This window comes from Notothenia rossii (assembly GCF_949606895.1).
Source record: "Notothenia rossii genome assembly, chromosome: 7".
Classification (NCBI taxonomy): Eukaryota; Metazoa; Chordata; class Actinopteri; order Perciformes; family Nototheniidae; genus Notothenia; species Notothenia rossii.
Genome location: NC_136905.1, coordinates 45,758,310 through 45,779,568, shown reverse-complemented (window position 1 = coordinate 45,779,568; position 21,259 = coordinate 45,758,310). Strand labels below are relative to the sequence as shown.

At 43.0% G+C, this 21,259-nt stretch overlaps 1 protein-coding gene across 2 annotated transcripts; it reads right to left on the bottom strand.

Annotated features, from left to right (window-relative positions):
- Window positions 1-16: 16 nt before the first annotated feature.
- LOC307045760 (E3 ubiquitin-protein ligase RNF19A-like) lies at window positions 17-17,959 on the bottom strand. Of its 2 annotated transcripts, XM_079691703.1 has the most exons (9): window positions 17,112-17,959; window positions 15,545-15,753; window positions 14,475-14,619; window positions 10,325-10,487; window positions 6,798-6,912; window positions 6,304-6,465; window positions 5,874-6,087; window positions 4,539-4,682; window positions 17-2,651 (listed from the first exon to the last, which is right to left on the bottom strand). In XM_079691703.1, exons 1-9 carry the CDS (start codon window positions 17,816-17,818, stop codon window positions 1,895-1,897), a joined length of 2,616 nt encoding a protein of 871 aa, XP_079547829.1. In that variant the 5' UTR covers window positions 17,819-17,959; the 3' UTR covers window positions 17-1,894. The 2 variants fall into 2 exon arrangements, with proteins under 2 accessions (XP_079547829.1, XP_079547830.1); XM_079691704.1 differs by lacking the exon at window positions 4,539-4,682.
- Between the last annotated feature and the right edge of the window lie 3,300 nt (window positions 17,960-21,259).

Sequence of the window (21,259 nt, the reverse complement as noted above, 5' to 3'; positions counted from 1 at the left end):
GGACAGGACAAGAATAATTCATATATATTTTTTATTTTTCTGATATGCATATAGTAAAGCAAATTACCAAACAAATACCTTATGCCATTCTGCACAAATTACAAATGATATCTGGCACTAGTGTGGAAATTAGGATCAAGAAAAGTGAAGTTTTGGTAAAGAATGAGAAACGAACCCAGGGAGAAAAAAACAAGACAACATGTTTGCTTTAATGGGGGGGAAGGACTGCAGCATTTAGCCTTATCAACTGAACCATAACCAGTGATCATTCAGTAACAGACCTGGGTCAACATACCATCCAAGATGCTTTGAGCTTCCTGCTAGAGGTTCACCTGAGCGGCTCAGGGTAAAGCTGACCACTGAGCAGTGAAGACAGGCTTTAGCAAAGTGTTGAAAACTGAATTTGACTTCAAGTCTGCTCAGCAGCACCGATTGGCAACACAAACAGAAGTCACAGTAAAGTCAACAGGAAAGGTAACCCAGAACCAACCTTTGTATCCCTGCTAACCTCTGCGCCTTGCAGAACATCAACGCAATAAGAAATACAGAGAACAGTGCAGGTGCCTCGGGCGTTTGGGAGGCCTCAGATATTTGCATTGGTGAAGCATGTACAAAAATAGCAGTCTGTGTGTCTGTATAATCCTGGGGCGTAGCTTCATTCACCCCCAGGACGACAAAGGATGCATTCTGCGTCTACAGGTGACAAGCCACCGGTTTAAGATTTAACAAAAGCCTGAGTGCTGTCTTTGGTAGGCAATTGAAAAGTCTTCATTTATCATGTCTACCACAGTATGTTGAGTATGTGAATGAGCATCCCTCCTACACAGACAGACATTCTGCAACCTATAATGAGTAGTTGTTTGAGGTGTTAAAGACACTGTGTAGAGAAGAACAGAACACAAACAGCTCTTGAAGGCACCATGAGTTACAAAGAAAGATATCAAAGCTCTCTCTTACTCAGTGAGGCGAGGCCGTCAGCCTGAATAAATCACCTTTGAACAGGACAAAACGTTTTCTTTATACAATTTCACAGAATTGACCAACCCATTGGTTAATTTTAATATAATGACTTTCAGCATTATCTCAAAAAATTGTGGCCTTCCAGAGACCTTTCTCAAAGCAACCCCCCACCCTCAGCATATCAACAAGCTTTCCACAGAACAAAGCAGGGTGTCCAAAGTCATTTTAGCACTAAAACACACACTGAGTTAAAGGCAATGTCAGCTACAGGTCTGAACTGGATCAGGTGGGTCCATCCATCTAAACAGAATCTCAGTTGGGGGTTTTTTCGCGCAAAAATGATGAAGGATCTTAAACCCAGGCGTTAAGATTATACATTACAGATCAAACAAACATCCAGGAAGGGAAATATTATAATAAAGGACAAGGTTCTTCTGTTACTTAAGTTTGGGGGTAGGTGCCTTTTCCCTGTTTGAGCTCACATCTGGAAAGCTTAACACTAAGGTTTCTGCATGCTATTGCATCGTGGAGGCAAAATTAAATACTAGCAGAGCTGGCACAGTGGTTGGGTTTATCCTACACAGATCAATGGGACAGCAACCAATATCTGTTTCAAGCGGTCACTGAGTGAACTGTGAACAGAAAGAGTCCGCAGTGTTGGGTTCGCTCAGGGAGAACCAGCATTCATAACCTTACATTTCTCACCGGGCTGCACTTTGGAAAGCTAGTAATACTCCCAACAAGCCAGTCAGCGGACAAACTGTTAACTCAGGGCTGTTTTTAATGAAGAAGAAGAAATCCCCAAATAACACAGCAACTTTAAGGGAAGGACAGAACATGTCGGTTAAACTGTACGCTGTGGTTGTTAGTTCGGAGGAAAAGATGTTAACTCATAATAGCATGTGTGCAGCACTTAAGGTATTGAAATGTCATGTCAGTCTGTATACAGACGTTCTTGGGCTGTGGTGGGAGGGGGGTGGTTGTTGTTGTTCTCTTTTAGCTCTCTGGTGTTGCTGTGAGAGTCCAGCTCAGCAGGGCACACCAGGTTGACATTCTCCTCTGTGATGTAGCAGAGAGGGGGGGGCTCTGCGCCGGGGCCCAGGGAGGAGGTGGTGGAGTCGGGGGAGTTCACAGCTCCATGTCCCTCTGAGGAGGAAGCAGAAGCAGGGCAGGTCTCCAGGCGGTCGTTCTCCACCTCAGGTAAGGGGCTGACGGTGGCGAAGCGGGGATGGTAGTCCCCCCCACTGGAGCCGTGGCTGCAGGACGTCTTCATGCTCTCCAGGTCGAAGCAGCTGAACTCCGAGAAGTGACTGGAGTGAGAGTCAGCCACAGAGGGCAGGCTTCCGTTCAGCGAGGGGCAGTCGAACTCGGAGGAGTGGGTGCTGCGCTGCTCCAGCAGCTGGGCGTCCAGGTCCTCCCGCGTCTCCTTGATCTTGGTGCCGCCCCCTTTCTTGCGCAGCTTGCTTTTGCTCTTTTTGGCGCCAGAGCTGGAGGATGAGGAGCAGGATGCCTCTTTGGCCCACTTTGTGGAGGTGCCTTTGCCTTCTGAGGACGGGCAGCCACTGGAGGGGCAGCTCCAGACGCAGCGGCCAACATGGCCTCCATCCTCCACGCTGCTGCTGCCACTGTGGCACCGCAGTTTGCCCGGTTTGGATTCAATGTCCACCTGGACCTCCATACTGTGCCCATCTCTGAAACATGAGAGGGAGGCATGACACAAACAATAATCTGAAGGAATGAAGAGAAAACTTTAGCAGTGTATATGGGTGTGGGTGTGTGGGTAGCATAACAAACGAGTTTCAAAGGGCTGATTTACTGAAAAGCTGAAAGTCCGAAGAGACAGGCAGGATGCACTAAACCAGGGGTGCCCGACCAGTCGATCGCGATTCCCATTCGATCGCAAGATGTGTCTAAAAATAGAACAACAATATTCTGCTGTATCGTTAATGTCCTATAACATAATCTTCCTGTGCCAGAATAATGCACTTGAACGCATCAAAGCTCTATGATTGGCGTGACCCCATGTGTCGGGGCGTGGCTGGTGGGCAGTGGGCATAGTTCGCTGACGTTGTCTGTGTCAACAGGAGTGACAGTCCGCACACACACAAGACCGCAATTATGGCAGAAGCAAAAAAGCCCAAAATATATAATTTTCACTCAGAGTGGGAGGATGATTATTTTTGTATCTATTCCAATTCAAAGTCCATCTGTCTCCTCTGCTATGCGAGTGTGGCTTTATCGAAGAATGGTAATTTAGGAGCGGCATTTCAAAACAGTGCACAAACGCTACGAGACGGAATTCCCTCCTAATTCTGCACTACGCTCCCAAAAGGGGAGGGACCTGAAAGGACAGCTAAATGCACAGCAGTCCATTTTCACCCGGCCCAACAACAAGAGCAAGGCTGCTACCATAGCATCTTATCGTGTCAGCCACGTTCTTGCGAAACACATGAAGTCTTTCAAAGATGGAAAAGTTGTGAAAGAAGCATTCCTGGAGGCTGCCGACGCGCTTTTTGGGGACACTAAAAATAACAGTAGCATTTCAACAGGTTATTGATATAATAAAAACTCAAGTTAGATACCGTTATTAATCAGCTGTAAGTTTTAGTCTGTTTGAACTTATTCATTATAATTATTGTACAAAATGGTATAAGAATGCAAACTTAAATTGATTATAGTCTATTATCAATTCAGGTTAAGAAACTAGTGTTGCTTGCATTCTATTTAAAAAGGCATTTCTTTTTATACTCTACTAAAATAAAACAAAAAAAGGGTTTGATTCTATTAATTTTGTCTTTTTTATTGCACTTTGGAAGCAGATTCCTGTGTAGCTTCAGATCTGAGTTGTCTTATTAGTAAGCCTCATTTATACTTTTGTAGCGACACTATTTTTATATAAGTATTTTCTTTTTTCCCTGTGTCATGTGTGGCAGCACTGTTCAATGTTTCTTCAAAACATTACCCACTGTAGTATGTGACGTGTAAATAAACTCCAACTCTGTATCAACAACACTGTTGTGTAAATTCAGTTAAATACTTGTATGTGTGTAGATTAGAAAAAGAGGTAAGATAAAGGATCTGCAGTATTTTATGAAGTATTAATTGTAAAAAGGTCAGTTTTAATACAAGTAGAAGTGTGTATTTACCTGGTAGTAGGCTGTCAGTAATGGCTACGACTCTCTATTTGGACTGGTAGATGTCTGAAGACTGGCAACTTTAAAAGTCGCTCTCGGTTCAAAAAACATTGGGCACCCCTGCACTAAACTGTTGGCAGCTTGTTGTAACATCACTAAAAACGAAATGCTTCTATAATAAATACTGGATCCTCATCTTAAATACAGCCAACCCACATGAATATTCTATCTTACAATTTCAAATATTAATAGTTGAATACCTTTCTTCAGTACTGACGTGAGCAGTGATATTCACTCTGTATTAATGTTGTGTGATCAAAGGTATGCAAGTTATAGATATTTCACTGTCTCCTATTTCAGACAGCGATTACAGAAAAGCGCACACATGTTGATGCCCTCTCTCTCCTGACAGCTTCCTGAAATCTAAAGCGCCGGTCAGCCCACCTGTCCAGGGGCATGTAGGCATTCAGAATGGATCCAGCCATTGCCTTGGTGCTGGCGTTGTCGCTGATGGCGCCCAGGCTGACGGTGCCAGACTCCCCGCTCAGACTGTAGCGCTCCTTCTGCACATCCGCCTGCACCTCCAGCCTGACAACAACATATATCATTGATATATATATAGGGCTGTGGTTGTAAACTCAAACTAATTAAAAAGACTCAAACTGAACTAAAACAAGATTGCATGGCTAAATTAAAATTAAAATAATCATAAAGACAAATCATTTATCTATTATAATTGAATCAATACCAAAGAATGACGAAGCAGGAATGTCTGTAAACTCTGCAACATTAAACTCCAAAAATGGAACAGATTTCAATATTGTAGTCCATATGACCTGTTGGTTTTCAAGTCCACTGAATCCTCTACCGACCGGCTTAACGCCTGGAAGGGAGATATAGAAGAGGATATTTCCTTGGATGACGGGGGTGTGATATGCACTGAGGCACATAGGCAAACTGCGAATACCAGATTTAAATTACTACAACACAACTGGCTGATGCGCACGTACATAACACCTGTGATATTAAATCAGTTTAATAATAACATTCCAGATATTTGTATTAAGTGTGAACAGTCTAAAGGCACACTTTTCCACTGCATGTGGGAGTGCAAAGAGATTGCAACTTTCTGGTGCGAGATCTCACAAATAATTCACAAAATGCTTGATGTTAAGATACCTCTTGATCCTAAATTGTTTATTTTGGGACTTTACCCCTCCACCCCAGTCATAACAAAGAATAAAAAGAATCTCATAAACATGTGTTTACTCCAAGCAAAACGCTCGATTGCCTTGTCATGGAAGAACACTCGGAGGCCACAGGTGGGCCAATGGCTGAGGGAAATTAGTAATTGCTGTTCTATGGAGAAGATAACGTACATTCTGAAAATGAAACTTATGATAAGGTTTGGGTTCAACTGTTGTCTATTTTAATGGGTCAAACATGCTGAGAAATAAGGGACAGGGATCTGGTTGAAAGGAAAGTACTTCTTAAACTGCAGTCAGTACGTACTCTTTTTAGGATAATGTTGCTACTGCCCAATTGTTTGTGTTTTTATTTCATTTCATTTTATGTCTTTTTTTAAATGATATATTTTGTATGTATGAAGCTACATCTCTTTGAGACATTATGCCTGCTTTGGAAGAGAACTCAAAAGAATTGTTTAAAGCCTGAACTAAACCTTTCTTAAAACCTACAGAAAACTAAAACTAGCAAACAAAACAGCCAAAAAAGTAATGTGAAATTGTCAAAGTCAAAACTAAAATGTGGTTTCAGTACCTGTTCAGGTAGTGCACCATGGTGCTGCCGGAGAGGCTGCCGGTGATGCTGGCCCCGGCCAGGGCCCTGGTGGACGCCGTCCCACTCAGGCTGTCCCTGGTGGCCCCCACACGGTCCATGTGGCTGCCGCTGGCACTCAGGCTGCCCGTCAGCCCCCCCACACTGCCTTCACCTATACTGGGGTTGTTTCTGGTGTCTGCCACTGATGTAGTATCTGCATAGAAAGAGCCATCATGAATCAATCAATCAATCGGGAATGAAGGTCAGTGCTGGGTCTTAAATGATGAAATCCAACAGATTTCTCTAGGACAGGGACTCGGTGGTTTATGTGTCAGCAAAGACTTGGGAATAAACACATAAAGTCACTCTTGGGTGTCTTTATAGGTGGGGGGAAGTGGGGGTTATTTGGGATGTGGGCGGTGAAGCCTACCAGTGGCCCCCGCCCCGCTGCCAACATTCATGTCATTCTCGTCGTCAAATTCTATGCGAACTCCTTTGCCATTCCCAGCGGAGACTCCACACCCCCCGCTCCGGCACAGTGAGATGGGCACCACACCGTAGACGTACGCCAGCATGATGGGAACTCCAATTCCTGAGGACCAGAGACAGAGACCAGCAGGTACACTTTAGACCAGGCATTATATACAAAACAGTGGAGCACACTATCGCATGCACACCATATACAAAACCATCTCTTTTTCCATCTTCTTGTAGAGAAGAGTAAAAAACGATTTGCTTTTCAATAGTTATGTTATGGTATGTAACTTAGTGATTAGTAAGGTAACTAGTTGACTTTAAGTAAGCTACAAGATATTCTTTTAAATAATAGGAACTCTGAGAATAAACAAAATAAATTCCTGAGGCTAGCAAAGTAAAACAAGGATATTTCAATGAACATAGTGCGTGAAGGGGACGGACACTGACCCACAGTGACTGCAGCCACCACTGGAGACACGATGACAGAGAGAGTCACCCCCCCCGCGATCACCAGGTTTCTCTTGTGGTTGACGATATCTTTGCCTTCATAACGGTTGTGGATCTTTCAGAGAGAAGCAGAGCAATGAGACGCACACAGTCTGTGTCCAAAGCAGCTGAGAGCACAGTTTTGTGGCCTTGAACACACCAAGGACTGATAGGACTGACAGTAGACAGGAACAGTGTCAACAACTCTACATTGTTGGATTGAGTGGAAGACTCATGTTATTTTAATCTCCTAACAACTGGTCACATGGTAGCCAACAAGCCAGAGTGGGAAAGTAATTCTCCAGTGTACAGTAACCAGCCACCGATGACAGCTGATATTATTTTGAGAATAGATTAAAGCATTGGTTCCCATCCGGGAAGGATGCTGCAGGATTCTCTCCCTGTGTAGTGAGCGTTTTCCGGATTCCAACATTCAGTGCATTTTCGACTTCTGATCCCTTTCCTGGGAGAAATGTTTCAAAAGATGTGAACTCTGTCTGAAGTGTTTGTGCTGATTCAGTGTCTGTGTTTCAACAGAGTGTCAGATCAAAGGGAACACGTCTGTCCGAGGCAAACACAGACTGTTCACCCAATCAGTGTTTTTATTGTCCTCCTCTGTCCCTGAGTGACAAGGTTCATTTAATGTTGAAATTCTTGCCAATAAAGATTTAAGTGAGATATTTTTCAGAATTTGGTTGACATAGGAGAGATTTCTGCCAGCTCAGGCCAGAGACAAAGTACTTCTGATGAGACTTGTAACTATATTGCAAGTAACTGGCTTTGTCCTGGTGATTCATCAGGCACCATATTTAAAGAGCATCTTGCAGGTTTTCTTTTTTTTCCTACATTTATGCTTAAACTTGCTTGAAAATTAAAATTAAAAAAGTGAATGTAGGATTTGATATGTTTTACGAGATATAAGGGCAGGAATTCAGAGGGAAAGAGTATTGTGTTTGTGCAGGTTGCACAAATACCTGCCTGTCAGGACATCGAGTCCACAGTTTCCCTCACGGGAAAAGGACCGGAGCTAGCGTTCGTTCCTGGGGGCGTTGTGCATCCACCTCCCTGCAGCACATACTCTCCACAGCTTTATCAGGAAACCGTATTACATCTCTCTCCCCCCCCCCCCCTTCGCTGCTTTCTCTCTCTCTCTCTCTCCCCTCCGGTACACGGCACCGTAAGACGTAGTGTGGAGTTGTATTAGGTAACGCTGTGGTTGCTGTACTGCTCCAGCCGTCTCCTTTGTGTTTGTTTGTTTCCCCCTGTCTGTGTTGTTTGTGTGTGCGTGGTGGCTGTCACTCCTGTCTCCCGGCTCAACCTCAACTCACCTGCTGCAATCAGCTTTGCACCCTCCCCGACTACACACCTGCTTTCCATCAAGCCATTTACAACGGCATATCAATGGAGGCTCCACAACCTTTCTCCGCCAGATCGTCAAGTATCAGCCGTATCTCGCGTCTCTCCTCCGGTACACAGCACCGTAGTGTGGAGTTGCATTAGGTAACGCGAGATACGGATGGATCTGTATCAACAGTACTGCCAGTAACATTACTATATTATCAATGCTACTTTAGTTATAGCCTGATATATGATAGCTAACTTCACAATGTTGTGATGTGACGTTAGCTAACATTCTGTAGCTAACGCCGGTCACTCACCAAGATAGCTGCCCAGTTCTCCACTGGTTCTCCTCACACCACAGCTCAATTTCTCTCCGATGGCCGTTATTTCTTCTAATCCTTGGCTGCTCCTGGTCTCTTGGACGCCTAGCAGGCTCATAATTATAAGGTTGTGGTCCGTCATATGCATTCGAATATTCAGGTTCAACTTCTTCTGTGTCGAAACTAGCATTGGGATCCATGTTTATTAATACGTTACACCGGCCGCTCTTCCCCTTGTTTCCCCTTTGTTAAGTCACACGCGGGAGGTCACGTGCCGAGGATTTTTTATGCGTTCGTGAACATTTCTTACAAAAACGACGCCAGATGTCACTGTAGTGTATATTTCTGTATATTTTTTTGAAAATCTAGTGTATTCATCATTTTCCTACACATTTATTCACAGGTGTCTTTGACCTGGAAGTTGCTCTTTAAAGTCAAGACTGAACAGCTTCATTCATGCAGGGCATGTGGAATGCAGGTGATTCATGCTCAGAGGGTTCACATGTGTCATGTGAACCCGGCTGAATGTGCTCTGGTTTGTCAGGGAGGAAAGGTTTTTTGGCTTCTTTTTGGCAGGCCTAAAAAGGGGAATTCTGGAGAGTCTGAATACTTTCACTTTGTTATAAGTTCTTATTGGACAAGCAGAAACTGATTAGTGATACAGCACAACCCAAGTGTATATACTAGGGCTGTCAGTCGATTCAAATAGTTAATCGCGATGAATCGCAAATGAATTGCACATTTTGTATCTGTTCTAAATGTACCTTTGAGGAATATTTTTCAAGTTTTGAATACTCTTATCAACATATGAGTGGACAAATTGCTTTATGCAAATGTTTGATTATTATCATTGGAACAATGACAAATATTTTCAACACAACAACCTGGACTCACTCTCTCTCTCTCTCTCTCTCTCTCATCTCTCTCTCTCTCTCTCTCTCTCCTCTCTCTCTCTCTTCTCTCTCTCTCTCTCTCTCTCTCTCTCTCTCTCTCTCTCTCTCTCTCTCTCTCTCTCTCTCTCTCTCTCCTCTCTCTCTCTTCTCTCTCTCTCTCTCTCTCTCTCTCTCTCTCATCTGCACTGAGCCAGTTGCTCAAACAGACAAGCCTACAGGTGTCGGCGAAATGCCGCTCCTCTGTCTTCATAAACAGTCAATGCATGAGACTGAAGTTTGTGGGTTAAAATGTGCAGTCGACACGTTGGATGCGATCCGAATGATCTAATGCAGCCCCTCGTCCTCCAGAATGTTAAGCTGTAGCCCCCCCATTTAGCTATCGCTGTTGTTGTCCAGGCGTCTCCCCGACAAACTTTCAAGCGTGGTCTGCCGCAAGCCAGCGACAGGAGCGGGCTGTCAGCATCAGCTGTGTGCTTGGCTTGCTGTTTAAAACACCTTTTTTTGTATCCATATCTCTCGCTAAAATCTGCCACCATCCAACTAACAACAACGTCAAGCCTAAAATAAAGTTTTCCTTCCATGATGAGGACATAATGTGCGAAGGTATTTTGCCAACGTGCATATTTGTCAGTGTTTGCTGTGAGTATTTATTTATTTTTTTTCTTCATTTACATTTAGAATACAAACGATAATGTTTATTTTCATATATAACTATTATGTACAGAAATAATAATGTCATTAATCATAATATGCCATTAACGTGCACCGACTAGTTGCTTTAATTGACGACTACTGGGCATCAACTAGAAAGCTCTTTAGTCCAGGCAGCCCTACATACAGTAAATCTAACATATACAGATCCAAATGAGTCAATGTTCTTGTCCAAGAAACTCTACAAGCAGGGGAACTTAAAAATGTGTCTCCAATTCCTCACCTTCCTCCCAACATATACAGGGATGCCGATAATCATGGCGGGGACAGCAATACCAGCAATTAGAGCGATGCCGACGGGGGCTCCAACAAGCGTTCCCAGCTGCCAAAGAATCTTTTTCTTCCTGCTCCATGGCTTCTTCCCCCAGAAAGTACAGCCTGACGGACTGATAAAATGTAGAAAGGGAAGACAAGTTAAGGAAAAAGAAGAAAAAAAGGAGGCGAAGCTACATTTCCTTTCGTACAGTCGAAACTGGGATAGGTCTAAACCTTTTATAGTGTTAAATAACTGAGGGAAAAGTGTTTCTCCCTGTCGAGACAACAGTATAAAAGTATGCTGGTTGGCTTTATAGCTTTTTCCCCAAAAAAGGGATTTTAATTTAGCATTGCAGGTCGGAAACCTTGAGAGGTGGAACAACTCAACAGGATGTTGTTTTACTTATCCAAGCCAAACTCAGAAAAAGCTAAACTTTTCTCAAAACATTAACCATTATCAGAATTACACCCTCCATAAAAACGCGATTCTGAGATCGCAGAATTTACCGCATAATCGGCAACATGGCGCAGATTTTTTTAATTTTTCCACACAAATTTGAGAAGAAAAAAAGTAACTCGTCTTGACGTGAAGTAGTGATGATGATGATGATGACGCGACGTCATCAGCTCACGCATCACAGAAGATAAACAACAACCGAAGAGTAAACGTGTGGAACACGGGAGAGAAAACACCAAGATTAAAACATCTGATCCATCTCATTTACCGACGAACATTTCTGCTAAAGACCGGGCAAAGCAGTACCCCGATGTCTTTCACGAAAGTGGGGGGAAAGTATTCTGCACCCCGTGCAACTGTGTGTTGGAGCATAAGTCTTAGAGAAAATCGACGGTGACGACCCACTTTAATTCATTCAAACATTCGAAAATGCTTTCTGCTGCTGCGGACAAGAAAGCCGAGGCATCAACCTCCAAAACCCTTTCGAGGGCTACAAGAAACGAAGTGAGTAGCCTACAAGATTGAAGCTGGTCAGATAACGAACGAGTAAATGAAAACAGAATGAGGCGGAGAAGAGTGTGTGTGTGTGTGTGTGTGTGTGAGAGAGAGAGAGTGTGATTAAAATAGCCCAATTGCTTTTACAATACATAAACATTGATCTGTTTAATTGATAGGAAAGGGGTTTAACGTTAGTGGCAGGTTGTGTGTGAGAGAATAATAAGACAGCCCAATGTTTAAAGAAAAATCTATTTTTTTTTAATTTGGCATATTTCGCAACTTCCCGCAATTTCACCGCATAAAATCACATACAAACCCTGCATTTTTAATTGCATAATCAAGGATTTTAGCCCGCATAATCAAGGATTTTTGCCCACGTTTTTCTGGAGGGTCTACAGAATGTTCACTTTCACTTCACAGAAGGTAGAGCTCTTAACAATAGAACTACCTTCCTCCTTTCTTTTTGAAGTATCATTGCTCCAGTGGATGCTGGACATGGCGTTCTTATAACACTATATTTATTTTATCTCTCAGTGAGGGGAAATGTCCCCATAAACATGTTTGTCTTTATTTGACAGATGTAACCTGCATCTTATGTGTCTTGTTAAGTGCTCGTTGCTAGGTGAAGGACACCAAAGTTAACTAGAGAATGCAATTCCTGAAGAAATTGCTAGTGGGAATGCTTTATGCTGAAAATCTGACGCTAAACTGCTATGCTGAAATGTAATGTGTAAGAAGAAAGTGAAGGAATTTAGATTGAAATGATACATGAACACAGGGGCTTGAATGTGTGAAAAGAGAAGTAGAAAAGACTTAGAAAAGCAGCAGAATATTTGAACTGCAAACTATTGAACTAACTTGATGGTGAATGATCTGTCACCATGCCAACGGTATTTGATGACACCCCTAATACGCTTAGATGTGTTGATGGCTGCATCGTTACCAAACCTGTGAAGTTTTGGGCCATTTCGAGCATTTTCACTGAAGTTATGAGGAAACCGTGTTTCATGGCGAGCATTGTGTTACCATGGCAACGGCATTTGAAGAAATCTCACAACTGTCCCGTAGATGTCTTCACGGCTGGACTGTTAGCACACATGTGAAGTTTGAGCACTTTTTGAACATTTTCATAGGAGTTAATAGCAATATCGTGTTTTATTGCAAGGGATGCGTTGCCATGGCAACAGCTTTGAGGAAAATTGCAAGTGAAAGTATGAAGGGACAGTATGAAGGGACAGTGTGAAGTAAAGTATGAAGGGACCAGTATGAAGGGACAGTATGAAGGAAAAGTATGAAGGGACAGTATGAAAGGACAGTATGAAGGAGCAGTATGAAGGGACAGTATGAAGGGACAGTATTAGGGGTGTAACGGTTCACAAAAAATTCGGTTCGGTACGTACCTCGGTTTTTAGGTCAAGGTTTGGTTCGGTACAGCAGAATTTTTTTTCACAAAACATAAAATATATATATATATTTTTGGATTATTATTAAACTGTGAATAATGTATTCACTCAAATAAATACAAAATATAATAAAATAAACATTAAGGTGCAGCATTTCGATGAACTGAAATAATCTGTATTTGAACTTTACTGTACTAGTACTCAAAGCATAAACTATTGGTTTTGGATTTTTAATTATTATTAAACTGTGAATATTCACTCAAATAAAATACAAAATATAATAAAATAAACATTAAGGTGCAGCATTTCGATGAACTGAAACAATCTGTATTTGAACTGTACTGTACTAGTACCTAAGCAGCCAGTTTGACATTATGACTTGCTTGTCATTGTATTTTTTAATGAAAAATTAACTTGTCAACATTGCTTGCCGAAAGGGCAGATCTGCTGGCACTAACAATGTCTCCTGCTGTGGAGAACACCCTCTCTAGGGACAGAGGTAGCAGATACAGCTAGGTAGCGCTTTGCTAACATGGCAACATAAGGATATTTGGCGTTTGTAATAGGTTTGGCTCGGTCTGAACTTTTTGCGAGTGGTGGAGGCTTAAATGCTAGTGGGAGTGGGGTTTGCACTTCAGTCTTTTTTCTTTTGGTACCGGTGATATTCACGTTCGGGTGATGCCTTTTCAAATGAGGGTGCAAGTTTGATGTATTGCCAGCTGCGTAACCAATTTTAGTTGAACAATGCCGACAAACAGCTTTGGTTCTGTCCACCTGTCTTTGTCCATCATCCTTGTACGTAACTGCGAAACCAAAATGTTCCCAAACCGGAGACTTCAATGATGCTGGAGGATTTTCGAGCTCAACTTTATCTGCGTTCGACATTTCGACAGTTCCTCAAATAAAATTTGAACGCATCCCTGTGACCAGCTCTCATGGTAGGCCTCTCGTCCAATGAAATGACTTGGTCGCTCTATGACGCGTTGATACCAATGTGAGCAAATTACTTCCAAAAAGTTGTTCACGTTCTCAATTTTGTACGTTTAACGTTATATTCGTTCGGTACACTTCGGTACACACGTGTACCGAACCGAAGGGCCCGTACCGAATAATTTCAGTACGGTTACGTGTACCGTTACACCCCTAGACAGTATGAAGGAGCAGTATGAAGGAGCAGTATGAAGGGACAGTATGAAGGAACAGTATGAAGGGACAGTATGAAGGAGCAGTATGAAGGAGCAGTATGAAGGAGCAGTTAGCAGTTGAAGTCGCATGAAGATTTTTCAAGTCTGAAGAATTTCTCCATTGACTTCCATGTTAAAAATGTGATGAGTTATGGGATGTATCTCTGGAATTATGAAAGTTATGAATGAGAAAAATAATAGCCATTGATTCCGGATCGAGCTGAACGTTTTGATGTTAGAACGGAGTTTCTGCGATGTGGAATGTGGGAGCAGAAGACGCCAAAATAACCCGGTGGAATAAAAATAAAGAATTTTGTGCGTCGAAGAACAAGTACCGTAGTTGGAATGCTGTATCAGCATTATTTAGTTGGAATGCTGTATCAGCATTATTTAATAATGGGCAAGTTTGATTGAGTGGTTAGGGTTTCCTAACCAAAGTTAACATGAGTTGAATTAAGATAAATGGTATTCTTAAATTAAGTTAGGATTGGCTTTTGTACCAAATTGGGCAAAGTCCTATTGTAGGCATTATCTGAATCTGGGTTTATGAAGATGTGTGCGTTTGAATAAACCGACCTCAGGTAGTGCAGGTCTGAGATCTCCTTCATGCACAGCCAGCAGAACTCACAGCCGCACACAGCGCAGGTCATGTGGTTACAGCTGCCGTCGTTCATTTTGATGATGTAAGCAGCACAGCGCGGACATGGCTTAATGTCATCAGCTGAAAGGAAAGAGAGAAAACTGTTTTATAATTATTACAGGCTACAATGCTTACATTTTATGATATGTATTCTCATAAATAATGAGGTGAACAGAAAGACAGATTAAGGTTTAAACTGACAGCGTTGTCCATGCCTATAGGTTGTGCAGATATTACACAATTCTGTGTTTAAAATGTGTTTCATTGTAGAGAACTTTGAAACTGGGCTTTTAAACAATCCTTTACAAATGAAGATAATATAATGATGTCGTGCACCAAGACGTGATGAGTTGCTTGTTAAAACATAGGAGTTATGGAAACAAATAACACAATTGATCTGTGAAATGTTAGTCTCGGCCCGTCTGAGGTAGCAGCCTCACAGCGTGTGTCATGTCCAACTGTGTACACCTAACAATATTGTTTACTTGTCTCCCCCTTCCCAACAACAACTTCGATATTCCACTACGCTTACATAGACGTTCTGTTGCCGTTCCCTATGATCGTCTTTGTGCAGTCAGTATAAATGAATATGGGGCATTTCACTGACCATTTATAGGTTTGTATGTTTTTGGTCATTGATTATAACGGAATGTCAGCTTTTTTTTTTCTGGCGATTGCATTTATGCTCAAAAATCATAAAAAAGGTGTTCAGATGTGGAGACTATCCATATGAGGAAACGTGTAAGTAACATCAACATTTGTTTACCGCAGATCTTATTTTTCCCCCAAATCCAATTGCCTTTATCGAGGGAGCCCCAGTGTTCTATCTTCCTGGTTGGTCTACGTAAAACTGTCTTCACCGCACCACTCTATTCCCTTCAATCCATCATCCAATGAAATGGAATACATATGTAACACTGCTACCATTGTGGTAATGTCTTGCATATAATCTATGCTCCTGTTTAGCAATGTGTGACCACAGGACAAAGAGAGAAGAGCAGCCCACCTGCAGCTCCGCTCTCCTGGCTGTAGCTGAGGGAGGAGGAGCGCACCGTCCTCAGGCGGAAGCTCTGGGCTCTCTGCTGCCGCGCTGCATCACACGTCTGGTTGGGATGCCACAGCTGCTTACAGTGGTAACAGAACTCTGTGCCACAGCCCTCTCTGCCGCACGTGATCTTAGGACAGCTGGCACAGCCGAAAGCAATGACTGCGAACCTGGTAGAAGACAAGCAAAACATATCAGGAAATGCATAGATATAAATCACAGAATGAGTTTTGTCCAAACGATGTCATTGTCTGCAATAACAAATGAAAAGACTTCTGAATAAAACTAGCATAAAATGTTAGATAACAGAAAAATATGTATATTTAAGTAAATGTCTTGCATATAGAACGCCAGCAACAAAAAGCAACAAAATTAGACAGCTGACATTGAGAATAGATGATGAAGACTTGTGTTCCTTTTCAAAACACTTCTACTCATCTAGCGGGTGCCTAAGTTAGAATGTACAGATACCAGCTTAATCCTTCTTTTTACACTCACAGTATGTTAGAGAGCATTTTGAATGGCAAACTACAAAAGCACTTTGTCCCCCTCTTTCATCAGCATTGTGATCCATATAGAGGCTGCAGAGTACTCTTGACATGAGTAGTGACGCTGTGTCCATCCTCAATTACTGTGTTTACCACTGAGTGTGTTTGCCCTCAGGGTGACAGAGTGACAGCTGAGGTGATGTGATGCATGAGGACTCCAGCTAACAGACAGGAGACAAATCTAAAGACGTTGTTCAGAAAACGTTTGTAGTGGCTAGCCAATGTCTTGAGGGAAACCCCGGAGCATGTGACTGAAGCAGAAGCCCCCCAGCCCCTCTGTGCATGACCTCAGATTCAGTTTGATCACAGAGCCATGAAGAGCCTGGGAGACTTGCTACGCTATGGATCATTCTACTCTGCAGAGGACTCAGTCCAGAATGCAGACAGATAATGAAGCTTAGCAGAGACGAATCAAAGCTTTTTAAAGTCACTGTTGGGAAGCCACCACACTGAAAACTATTAAGAGTATGGTCTGCAAAGGAATATACTGTTAATAAAACAATATGTCAAAAACCGACACAAAAATAGAAAATGTAAGGCTTATTTTCCTCTCTTTTTCCCTGGCACAGGATTCACTTGCTGCATGGGTGTGCCTGAACAAGGTGCTTCTGATTATGTGGGCCAAATGACTGTAGGCTGAAGTTATTGTTTCCAGGAGAACAGCACTGGTTCAAATTTGCCTTCTGTGCATTTCCCAAAGTTCTCTGAAACACGGCACATAATAACAGGGAAGCTAATCCAACACAAACTTCTTACGTTGTTTTATGCTACTCGTTTTTTAACCTTTAAAATACAGGACACAAAACTCACAAAAAACTAACAATGTTCATAAATGTTTTAAGTGAGGCATATTTATCGTATTCTAAGTTTCAGTCTTCTAATTTAAGAGCTGGAGGTATATTGCCTAGAGATCGCTTAAAGTTTCCTTCTTACTAATCGTTTGTTTTGTTGCCATGCTGTGTATTTTATTCACTTCTTACCCACAGTCCGGCGCAGGGCACCAGCGGCAGTCCGGGTCAGCCACCAGCCACCTCCTCAGCATGAACTCCTCATATTTCCCCATGAGTGCCCGGTCACCCAGGATCATGCGGATGTCGTGAGGGTTGAAGCGCTCCGAGCACTCGGGGCAGCTGATGTTGACACGAGACTCTGAGATCTCGATGCGCAGATACTGCCGTAGGCAATCCATACAGGAGCGGTGGTGACAGGTCATGATGTCAGGGAAGCTCTCCCTGGAGTGGAGCAGAAGGCACAGCGGGCACTCCAGTAGATCTGCCGTCACCGCACCACCAACCTTAGAGGAGGAGGAGGTGGTGGTAGAGGAGGAAGGCCCAGAGTCAGATGAGGTGGAGGCGGCAGCAGAGGAAGCTCCGACCCCAGCCACAGAGAAGAAGGCAGAGTGCTTATCGTTACACATCTCAGAGTGGATGCTCTCAATGCTGGCGATGCCATCCACACCGACTAGCCCAATGGGTCCCGGGTACTGGAGCTCTCGGGACCTTTGGCGCCCTGATTTGGGCTCCCGGCCTCGCGGCCTGAAGAGAGAGGCCAGGGAGAAGCGCCTCTTCTTGGGGGCCTTTTTCACAGAGGGCAGAGAGATGGAGGAAGCAGTGGACTGCAGGTCCCGGTCAGAGCCCAACTCCCCTCCGCTACCACCACCCAACTGCTGGTGCTTCTCCAGGCTCATCTCTACGGAGGGAGAGGGGGGGTGTGCCAGAGGCGAGCCGGAGCCCGGAAGCCTGTCCCTCACATGTGGAGGGAGGTGTTGAAGTTGGATGGGGCTGGGAGAAGGGGTAAGGTGGTGGATAGGGGAGGGGGAGGGGGATCTAGGGTGAGGGGACAGGGCTCCAGAGGGCCCGTCTGGGTTTAAGACATGGTGGCTTCTCCTGATCAACCTTGTGGTCACATCTAATAAACGGATTTTGGCTGAGGGGTGGGGGTCACCTGCTGCAAAACAGCAACAGAACCTGGAAAAAGCAAAAGAGGAAAGAAAGGGAAATGGCAAGAGGGGGGGAGGAAGTATAAAGGGGGAGAGAAAAGCAGAAAGGAGAGATTTCAATATACATATATAATATTCAATATCAAAACCTACTCACAGTGATAAGGAGATGAAAGCCACATTTCCTTTTACTTCCAGAAAAGCATTCTTAAAAGCTTGACCTAAAATTGTAAAAGAAATAAAGAAAATTAGGTAATCATTATCTATAATGCTCTCTCCACAAGTCTGCCTAAACCAGAGTAAATGTATTACATTTTTCATAACATTTAAAGCTCCTTTAGTTTTTTATGAATGCAGTTTTGTTCCTTCCTGCCTTTGCTGGTTTTCTGTCAAATTCACAACATGTCAATTACAGGAATATCATGAAACATTGCCTTTGAGTTTCTATGGAGAGAGCTGTGCATCCGACTGTGAAACTACCGTCGGCGCCGCACACCGCTTGAAATTGTTGCTGGTCACTGAACTCCAAGTTCATATTATTTCAATTTTGACATGGTTACTGCTGATGAACTTTTGATTGGCAAACAATCACATAACAGCTGTATGTAACTGCAAAAAGCAAGCAGGTAACCGTAGAAACAAAACTTAGCTTGTCGTTTTTACCGCAAGGCTCTGCGCCGAACCTCACAATGAGCAGAGAGCAAATCAAGTATCGTATGAATTCAGCTTCAGGCTACGTGAACTGAGCCATCTCTATCCACCAATTAAAACCCTGAGATAGGAACCAAAAGCTCTGGAAATAGCTAGTTAGTGGACCATAAGTTTAGATATCAGCAGACTTTTTTTGTAATTATAATAATTTTGCCTGTATAAATTCCTAAGGTAAAATGTAAGGTACAAGGTGTAAACTGTCCTCAGGAATGGAGGACATACTGTAAAAAAAAGACCAATATGTGAACTTAATTGAATATGATGATATAGTGCACACTGCTTACTTCCTGCTGATTATTCCTTAAACCCGGCTTTCTAATATTCTAATGTTTGTTCAATAAACAATGCAGTATTCCTATGTATCTGATAGGTCTTGACATTTGGCTCAGTCAACATCGCAGCTGGTAGTGCAGGGTTACATGGCAGATGAGACAGTCACAAAGCTGTGAGGAGAGGACAGAAGGTTGACAACCTTGAGCGGTGTTGACTCAGAGAGACAGGGCTCTGATGCGTCTAGAACAGTGGTTCCCAACCTGGGGGGCGCCAGGCCTCAGATGATTTGAGGCCAAATATCATATTTAGACTTTTAAAAAAAACAACATAATTGTAAAGCAATACAATATTGTCACTAAAAGCCTTGTCTCTACATTACAATAAAATATAAAAAATAATTGATTGATTAATTTGAATACAAATTGAAGTTAGTAAATAAAGGCATAAAAAGACAGAAATGTATAATTCTTTCTTTAATAGAAATGTTTCTTCTGCGGGTAAAGTGTCCAAACCATGGTTTTTCTGGATAAGCGCATTTTAAAAAACATAGTCATTGTCCATGCCGGTTTCAGTTGGATTATTTGTCACAGTTGCTCCGATCAGATCGGTCTCCTCCATTTTGTAGATTATTTACGACTTTTGAATCCACATAAACACATAGGCAAAATCCGGCTTACTTTGAGCATGTGTTTTAAAAAGTTTAATCCCTTTGTGAATTGTTTCCACTTGCGCCGTCCTTTAATTTCTTCATACAGCAGGAATCCAAATGAATTAATCCTGAGTCCAATAACCATCAAAGTCACTCCAATATTGCTCCTTAATTGCGCTTTCATCCTCCTTTAACAAAATACTTCACATTCATCCATTTTGTGACAGTAGTTGTAGCATTTTTGAGACTTTTAAACTTTAATTACCGCTGTTGTAACTTTTTCAATGTCATACCAAGCAGCTATGAGTGTGTTTGACAGTTTGTCTCTGGAAGGGGGGCGGTAATTAGGAGCAGTTCATAAATCCATGTAAACATGACCATTATTCAGTTAAAACGAGACGCGTCTGTCCCCAGGGGTACTCAAACCGGATACGTCACACGGGATGAGGGTTCCCAAACAACCAGAATTGTTTAAACTAAGGAAGTAGCGTAATTCATATACCGATAGCAGCACCGTTTGTCCAGCGGCTTAACGGGATATCGATACCGTCCAATCGGCTACCGGTACTCACTTACATTACATTACATTTAGCTTTTATCCAAAGCGACTTACAATAAGTGCGTTCGACCAACAAGATACAAACTTGAAGAAAACAGAATCATATAAGTACATCAGGTTTCATAGAGCTAAAACATTTCAAGTCCTACTCAACTGGCTTTAGATAAGCCAGCCCTTTATTAGTATATAAGTGCTTTGTTAATAATTCTATCGCTCGAAGTGGAGTCGAAATAGATTAGTTTTCAGTCTGCGCCGGAAGATGTGTAAGCTTTCTGTTGTCCGGATTTCAATGGGGAGCTCCTTCCACCATTTTGGAGCCAGGATAGCAAACCCACGTGTTTTTGCTGATGGGGACTTGGGTCCCTCGCAGTGCGGGTGCAGCGAGTCGTTTGGCTGATGCAGAGCGAAGTGCACGTGCTGGGGTGTACAGTTTAACCATGTCCTGGATGTAGGAAGGGCCAGATCCATTCACAGCATGGTACGTAAGTACCAGTGTCTTCAAGTAGATTCTAGCAGTTACTGGAAGCCAGTGAAGGGAGCGGAGGAGTGGTGTGGTGTGGGAACATTTAGGAAGGTTGAAGACCAGACGAGCCGCTGCATTCTGGATGAGCTGCAGAGGTCGGATGGCACATGCAGGTAGACCAGCCAGGAGGGAGTTGCAGTAGTCTAGGCGTGAGATGACGAAAGGCTGGACCAGAACCTGTGTCACTTTCTGGGTCAGCTGGGGACGTATCCTCCTGATGTTGTAAAGAGTGTATCTACAGCAGCGGGTTGTTGCAGCGATGTTTGCAGTGAAGGACAGTTTGTTATCTAGGGTCACACCCAGGTTCGTACCGATTCTCGATACTATTATTCGGTACGGGCCCTTCGGTTCGGTACACGTGTATACCGAAGTGTACCGAACGAATATAACGTTAAAAGTAAAAAATTGAGAACGTGAACAACTTCTTGGAAGTAATCTCAGGTGCTGCGTCGCATTGGGTTCAACGCGTCAGAG